The sequence below is a fragment of the Oryctolagus cuniculus genome, chromosome 5, assembly GCF_964237555.1.
Source record: "Oryctolagus cuniculus chromosome 5, mOryCun1.1, whole genome shotgun sequence".
In the NCBI taxonomy this organism is placed as follows: Eukaryota; Metazoa; Chordata; class Mammalia; order Lagomorpha; family Leporidae; genus Oryctolagus; species Oryctolagus cuniculus.
This window is the reverse complement of record NC_091436.1, coordinates 36,455,440-36,464,219: the sequence shown is the minus strand read 5'-3', so window position 1 is coordinate 36,464,219 and position 8,780 is coordinate 36,455,440. Positions and strand designations below refer to the sequence as shown.

At 42.2% G+C, this 8,780-nt stretch overlaps 1 protein-coding gene across 1 annotated transcript; it reads left to right on the top strand.

Annotated features, from left to right (window-relative positions):
* The first annotated feature begins 6,698 nt into the window (after window positions 1–6,698).
* On the top strand, window positions 6,699–7,736 carry LOC100343908 (trace amine-associated receptor 6). Its single transcript, XM_002714822.2, has one exon. The coding sequence runs from the start codon at window positions 6,699–6,701 to the stop codon at window positions 7,734–7,736; it is 1,038 nt and encodes a 345-aa protein (XP_002714868.2).
* Window positions 7,737–8,780: the final 1,044 nt, after the last annotated feature.

The window sequence follows — 8,780 nt, the reverse complement described above, 5'->3', positions numbered from 1 at the left end:
ATGTGGAAGGTAGTCAGGCTTGGCCTTTCATGAAGGTGCCCCCATTTAAGGATGCATCAACTGTCTGTGACATAGAAGTTGAGGAGAAAGTGTCCAAATCAGAGAAAGCTTGAGCCTCTGGTAAACTGGGGGAATGGGGATGTCTCCTGCAGAGATATCTGCAGAATTCAGGCTTGCATTGCATGAGACAGCCATAATTCCGCGGCTCAATATACATAAGTCATGATCACCAAGTAGAACTTACAAAGAAATCAAATTATTTTGTTCCTTTGTTTCTACTCTCTCTTTCTCTTTATGAAATAGAAACAGAAATGTATAGTGGATGTGGAATTAAAATAAATATTATCCTTCCTTAAAAAGGAAACGTTTTGAGATTATAGCTCTTTACTCTGGGCAGGGAGCTCAGGAGCACTCCGGTATTTATGGAGAAAAGTTTTAAAGTGGAGTTTCCTAAAACTGAAATTTTTAACACTTTGAGTAGGCAAGTATGAGTCCTGCTTAGATGCAACTAAGGGATGAAAGAAGGAAGATGTGCTAGACCACACTTGAAAGCTGTCATTGCATCAAAAATAATTTCTTATTGTTTCTCACTCTACTCAAATATTCCATAAACAGTTAATGTGTATGATTAAGATAATCTTTTCAAACACAAATGGGTTATATAAAGAGACAAGTTGAGCACTCACTCCATTGTAAACTAACTTTAAGAATTGCTCAGACCATTACCTAGATAAATTGATTGCAAATAATCAATGCCCACAGCTCTTCATTTACAGTTTAACACTTTGACTCTGCTGTGTGCTTGGTTGCTCTACCTTCTAATCCAAAGAGACAAGGATACAAAACAGTTCTGTCCCTTTCCTCTCATTAACAAACTTCTGAGCATGGGTACTGCAATGGTCATGGGGCATCATTATCACATCTGTTTTTTCCTTGGCCATAACAAGAAATGTTTCAAACTCTCAGTCACTGGGGAGGTGATTTACTTAGTGGATTTAATTTAGGAATGACCTTTAAGAGTCCACAACTTACAAATTAGCATGAAGTATAGACATGAGACTGAAAACTTTGGCTGATGCAAGATAACCAAAACTTTGTCTCCAAACTCTGTCCTGCAGACGAAAGTCAGAAACCCCTGGAAACACAGCTTATGCCAAATTTTGATCATAACTGACACAAATCCATTTACTGGAGATGGCCATACGAGGAAGAGCGGAAGAGTCACTTATGTGCAAAGGTTTTAAAAGCCTTGGAAAGCACTTCTAATTAACATTCCATCTAACCTTGGACTTTATTTATGACAAAGCACAAATATGAAAGTGTAAATTAACCTAGATCCCCCTAATAAATGTAGATGGTATACCTTAAAAGGTAGAATAATAAAAATGCCGCAACTATTGATACAACATGTTCATCTAACTCTACTTTTAGGGGCTCTTTTGTCGGAATCTGCCTGAAATTGTATTCACACAAGCTTTGTCTCTCACCTTTGCAGTACTTATTAGCATTAGTGTGAATGTATCAATCTCTCTATTTAATTGTTTAAAAATTGTTTCCTGGAGGTGGGCATTTGGCCTAGTGATTAAGAAACCAGTTAGAATACCCACACACCACATCAGAGCACCTGGATTCAACTCCACTTCATAATTTTGTTCTATCATGGACACTGGGAGCGGGTGGTGATGACTTAAGTCATTGGATTCCTGCCATTAAAGAGGGATACCTGGATTGAATTCTTGGTTCCTGGCTTCAGCTCAACCCAGGTTGTTATGCACCTTTGGAAAGTGAACTAGTCAATGGGAGATAGCCCTCTGTGTTTCTCTCCCTCTTTTTTTCTTTTTTTTTTTTTCCTCTCTGTCTCTCAAACAGATAAGCAAAAAATATTTCAGAGTTGTTTGTTTATTTGAGAGGCACATATGTATACACACACACACACACACACACACACACACATATATATATACATACACACACACAGAGAGGGAGAGAGAGAGAAAGATGGATCTTCTGCTGGCTCACTCTCCAAATGCCTGCAACAGCCAGGGCTAGGCCATCCTGAAACCAGAAACACTTGGACCATCATCCACTTCCTTCCTAGGTGCATTAGCAAGAAGCTGGATCAGAAACAGAGAAGATGGGATTCGAACCCACATTCTGACATAGGATACTGGTGTCTCATGCAGTGGTTTAACCTGCTGCACTACAATGCTGGCCTTGTAAAAATTTTGTTTAAAAAAGAATCATTTCTCTCTTAAGATTACAAGCTCCATAAGGATAGAGATCATATCTGTTTTGTTCATAACTTTATACCCAGTTACTGTCATTCAATAAGTATCTTTTAAATAAATGAAATAATCAATGACTAAACCTAAAAATGAAATATCAATGACTAAACCTAAAAATGATGGAGGGTGATGTAAAGTTGTTTCTCTACTCAAAATGGATAAAAATTATCACATAATAATTTTTGTTACCTGTGGGGAGCAACTCGGACTATACTGTTACTGGAATTAAGACTTATTCTATGCATCTGCTCTCCCACAATATGGCGCTGGGAGAGGAGCAAACAGCTTCTACCCAGCTGCCTCTCACCAACTTGACAAGCTGCAGGAGCTGCTCCTGATTGGAGGAGAGCGGCGCGCTCGGCGTGTGGGTAGCAGAGCACGGATTGGTGGAGAGGACTATATAGGAGGAGAGAGACGGCATGGTGGTGTGGGTTGGTTGGAGAGTGCGTTGGAGAGTTCGCGGGGAAGTTCTTTGCTTCGTTCTTTCTCATTTCTCTCTACTCATTCTTGCTTTGGGAGTTTTCTGTTTACTTATTCTTACTTTACTATAGAAAGGACTTGTAAAAAAGGGAACAACAAGCGTCCGGTCTGGTGCGGCTCCTCCGCGTGCGGAGGAGCAGCAGTTACCTAGAAGAACTCAAAGCAGGTAAAGGAGGATTGAGGTTTGTCCCCAGAGGACATTTGGCCATGTCTGGAGATGTGTTTGGTTGTCACAACTGATTTTATTGGCATCTAACAGCAGGAATGCACCCAGATACCATACAATGAACAGATGCCTTCCCATATCAAAGAGTTACCAGAACTCAAATGTCAGTAGTGCTTAAGTTGAAAAAACTTGGCTCAGGATTTTGTCTATTCAAGTAGTCGACATCATTTCACAAAATCGGACACTGAGAAAAGTTAGAAGAAATCTGAAAGAATATTTGGTTAGGAGCATTACTTCTATTGACAAGGAACTGGGTAACCAGGTGGATTAATAATAATGCTCATCATTCTTTATAACTTGAAGGGTAAGTTCACAGATATTGTAAAGCCAGTTTTGCACTAGGAAGAGTCTTGTGCTCTTTCCTTGGAAAACTAAATAATGTTCTCTTATTCTGCGTTGTTCTAGCACCCCCAGGTGTGGGCAAGTCACCAGGGAATCTAGCTCGATTCCAGTTTTCTGCTGTCACTTCATTTTCTGAACTTTCTTAAGCATTGGACATAGAAAAGGCAATCATGAGGAGCCACACACAAACAAATGTGTAGCCAGAGGGCTCACTGTCCATTTGTCACATGGATGGAGAGTCAAAGTGCATGTATTCCAGTGACAGTGTCTTGAGAGGAGGAATAATGTCTTTCTACCAGCTACTTAGAAATAATGAGCAGATGAAAATTTTTTAATGCTTTTTGTAACATTTTCATCAATATCAAGTTGCCATCACTATGTTAGTATTTTCTGCTATTTGGTAGCCAGTGCTGATGCAAAAATGGTCTATTACAAGACAGAAAGAGTGAAGTTGATTCTCACAGTTTGTAACCTATCGAACCAGATGACAAAATGTTAATGGAAAGGGCTGCATTTGGAACAGAAATTAAGATGTTACTGAGGACACCCTCATCCCATATAGAAATGCCTAGGTCAAATCCCAGATCCACTCTCAATTCCAGGTTCCTACTAATGCACACCTTGGGAAGTAGCAGGTAATGGCTCAGCAGTTGGGTTCCTACCACTGATGTGGGAGACCTGTACTGAGTTCCTAGATCTTGGCTTCAGCCTGGCCCAGTCCTGCTTATTGCAGGCATTTCAGGAGTAAACCAGGGGCCAGTGCTGTGGCACAGCTGGTTAAAGCCCTGCATCCTATATGGGAGCTGATTCAGGTCCCAGCTGTTCCACTTTCAATCTAACTCTCTTCTGTGGCCTGGGAAGGCAGTAACAAGTGGCCCAAGTGCTTGGGCCCCTACACCTATGTGGGAGACCCAGAAGAGGCTCTTGGTTCCTGGCTTCAGATCAGCTCAGTTCTGGCCATTGCAGTCATTTGGGGGAGTGAACCAGAGGTTGGAAGATCTCTCACTCTCTCTTCTCTCTCTCTCTCTCTCTCTCCCTCTCCCTCTCCCTCTCCCTCTCCCTCTCTAACTCTGTCTTTCAAATAAATAAAATAAATCTTTAAAAAAGGCAAAGCGGCTGGCACCACGGCTCACTAGGCTAATCCTCCGCCTTGCGGCGCCAGCACACCGGGTTCTAGTCCCGGTCAGGGTGCCGGATTCTGTCCTGGTTGCCCCTCTTCCAGGCCAGCTCCCTGCTGTGGCCCGGGAGTGCAGTGGAGGATGGCCCAAGTGCTTGGGCCCTGCACCCCATGGGAGACCAGGAAAAGCACCTGGCTCCTGCCATTGGATCAGCGTGGTGCGCCGGCCGCAGCACGCTGGCCACGGTGGCCATTGGAGGGTGAACCAACGGCAAAGGAAGACCTTTCTCTCTGTCTCTCTCTCTCACTGTCCACTCTGCCTGTCAAAAAAAAAAAAAAAAAAAGGCAAAGCAGCCAACAGAAGCTCTCTTTGTGTTTGCTCAGATTCTCAGATGAACAAAGAAGTACATTTTTAAAGTTCATGAAAAAAATGGAAGTAAAAGAAATTTATTTTGGTGAAAAAGTTTTAAATCCATACATATGAAAGGTCTACAAAAAGTTCATAAACATGTGTTTTATGAAAAAACTGTGTGAATTTTAAAAGTTTTTGGTGGGAGGCCCCACTGCGGCACAGCAGGTTAAGCCCCCGCCTGCAGCATCCCAGCTGCCCAACTTTTGATCCAGTTCCCTGCTATTGTGCCTAGGAAAGCATCAAGCATCAGAAGATGATCCAAGTGCTTGGGCCCCTGCACCCATGTGGGAGACGTGGATGAAGCTCCTGGCCACTGGTTTTGACTTGGCTTAGCCCCAGCCATTGAGGCCACTGGGGGAGTGTACCAAAAAATGGAGGATCTCTCTTTGCGTCTAGCTCTCTCTCTCTTTCTCTCTATGTAACTCTGCCTTTCAAATAAATAAAATAAATCTTAACAAAAAGTTTTTGACACCAAAATAAACTTATCTTTGTTTCAATTAATTAATTTTATGTATTTATTTATTTGAAAGGTATGTATGCACACACACACATGCATATACATAAAAAAGAAACAGAGAGATGGGTCTGACACAGTGGTGCAGCAGGTTAACGCCCTGACCTGAAACACTGGCATCCCATATGGGCGCCAGTTCGAGACCCGGCTGTTTCACTTTCTATCCAGCTCTCTGCTATGGCCTGGGAAAGCAGTGGAAGATGGCCCAAGTCCTTGGGCACCTGCCAATGCGTGGGGGACCCAGAAGAAGCTCCTGGCTCCTGGCTCCTGGCTTTAGATCAGCACAACTCTGGCCATTGTGGCCAATTGGGGAATGAACCATCGGATGGTAGACCTCTCTCTCTCTCTCTCTCTCTCTGTGCCTCTCCTCTCTCGGTATAACTCTTTCAAATAAATAAATCTTAAAAAAAAGAAGAGATCACTCATCTACTCGCTTACCAGTTAAATGCCCTCAGCAGCCCCCGCTGGAACATAGTGAAGCAGGACCTGAATCTGGGTCTCCCGCGTAGGTGGCAGGGACCCAACTACTTGAACCATCACCTGCTACTTCCCAGAGTGTTTAATATCAGAAAGGTGAAATCAGGAGAGTAGTCAGGACTTGAACCCAGGCACTGTGATATGAGATGCAGGTATTCCAAGTGGCCTTTTAAACACTATGCAAAACACCTGTCCCAAACTTATTTTTTAAAAATTCCCATGAACTTTTGGAGTGCCCTCATATCTTTGTAATAAATAAAACCACTGAGGCAGGTAAATCACGATTGGGAACACAGAAATGGATTAATTTATTTACTAAGAAAAGAGAAACTTTTGGCCTAAAATAAATGATGACAATAGAATGCAATCTAGAGTGGAGACGTGTCTGGTAGAATATTTTGCTTAATAATCATTGCTGAAAATAATCTTACTAGTTCACACTTTGCACTATAGGGATTCCATGATGGGATTATTTTTCCCATTGATGACATTTATTTAGTTGGAATCACAACATGCTTTGGGTCGTGGCAATGCAGGATGGACAGCATACACATAAAACTAATAGGATTAAAAAGATATTGATGACTAAAAGGAAAATTTATCAAATTAAAGGAAATAAGTCATTGGTGAGTTGAAATATATCCCAAGTGCAATTGTGTAATATAAAATTTGTTGGATTTTATTTTGTTACAGAAAACATTTTGATTTGTGCTACAGATAGATTCTGATAATTTCTTGGGGTATCCTGATGGATTTATGGGAACCTTCCACCCAGGAGTATTGAAAATTAGAATCATACATTGAGAATCAAAAAGGACAAAACTTCAAACATAAACAGTAGCAGCATGAGCGGCAACTGGTCCCCACCAGCTGCTGGGCAGCTCTGCTACGACAACGTGAACGGGTCCTGCGTGAAGATGCCCTACTCGCCGGCTCCCCGGGTGCTCCTCTACACAGTGTTTGGCTTTGGGGCTGTGCTGGCCATCTTTGGGAACCTCCTGGTGATGATCTCAATCCTCCACTTCCGGCAGCTGCACTCTCCTACCAATTTCCTTATCGCCTCCCTGGCCGGTGCTGACTTCCTGGTGGGTGCGACTGTGATGCCCTTCAGCATGGTCAGGTCCGTGGAGAGCTGCTGGTATTTTGGGAGAAGTTTCTGCACTTTGCACACGTGCTGTGATGTGGCTTTTTGCTACTCTTCTCTCTTCCACTTGTGCTTCATCTCCATCGACAGGTACATTGCTGTCACTGACCCTCTGGTCTATCCCACCAAGTTCACTGTGTCTGTGTCCGGAATTTGCATTGGCATCTCCTGGATCCTGCCCCTGGTGTACAGCGGAGCTGTGTTCTACACAGGTGCCTATGACGATGGACTGGAGGAATTATCCAGTGCTGTTAACTGTATAGGAGGTTGTCAGACAGTTGTAAATCAAAACTGGGTGTTGATAGATTTTCTGTCCTTCTTTGTACCTACCTTAGTGATGATAATTCTCTATGGTAATATTTTTCTGGTGGCTAGACAGCAGGCTCAAAAGATTGAAAACATTGGTAGCAAAGCACAATCATCTTCAGAAAGTTACAAAGCCAGAGTGGCCAAACGAGAGAGAAAAGCAGCTAAAATCCTGGGCATCACGGTGATAGCATTTATGATTTCATGGTTACCATATAGCATTGATTCATTAATTGATGCCTACATGGGCTTCATAACCCCAGCCTATATTTATGAGATTTGTGTTTGGTGTGCTTATTATAATTCAGCCATGAACCCTTTGATTTATGCTTTATTTTACCCATGGTTTAAGAAAGCTATAAAAGTTATTGTCAGTGGTCAGGTTTTAAAGAACAGTTCAGCAACCATGAATTTGTTCTCTGAACAAATGTAAACAATTGGAATGAGGAAGTTGAAGATATGTGTAAAATTTCTAAATGAAATGCATTTTAAAAACTCAAGTAAGACTGATAACAAAGAGTAATATAACAGTCTTCAAATTAGATAGAACAAATCACTGCTTTCCAGTCTTGTTAAGATATGCACCTTGGGGCCACCGTTTTGGTGCAGTAGCTTAATCCTCCACCTGCAGCACTGGCATCTCATATAGGCACCAGTTCTAGTCTAGGCTACTCCTCTTCTCGTCTAGCCCTCTGCTATGTATGGCCTGGGAAAGCAGTGGAAGTTGGCCCAGGTCCTTGGGTCCCTGTACCCATGTAGGAGACCCAGAAGCCCCTGGCTCCTGGCTTCAGGTTGGCTCAGCTTCAACCATTGTGGCCATTTGGGGAATGAACCAGTGGATGGAAGACCTTTTGCTCTGTCTCTCCTTCTCACTGTTTATAACTGTACCTCTCAAATAAATAAATAAGATTTAAAAAAAAAGGATATGCACCTCACTATCACTTCTCCCCAAATCTTCGGCCTGACTAATCAACATAAATTATATTCACTGCACCAGAGCTCAGCACACTCCACTCCAGCAAACACACCCCCCCTTTTCATTTTCTCATCCTTCTCTTTGTTCTGTTATGTACTCCAAAAATAACTATTCTTCTTTCATTTCCTTTTCTCCTTTCCTTATAAAAGCTTTCTATTTTCTCCCAGGTTGTTACTTTCTTTTGCTTTGCTTTTTTTTACCAAGAGAGCCTATTGAGAACAGTTTAATCTATTCAGTCTTGGGAGAGATCTCAGAGTGTGTGGGAGCAATTTGCCAAAGTAGATTTTATCTTGACCAGACTGTTGGATTTGCCAAACATGTTAGTGTCCCCCTAGTCAATATTTCATCGAAGCAGGAGCCACTTTACCTCCTAGAATGATGTTAAGTGGATGGTGTGGCTATTCTTGCTATTACAGAAAACTGCATCAAGAGTTGGTCCGGATAGCACCCAATGCTACACTATTCTGTCCACACACATTGATTACTACTTGTTCCATTTAT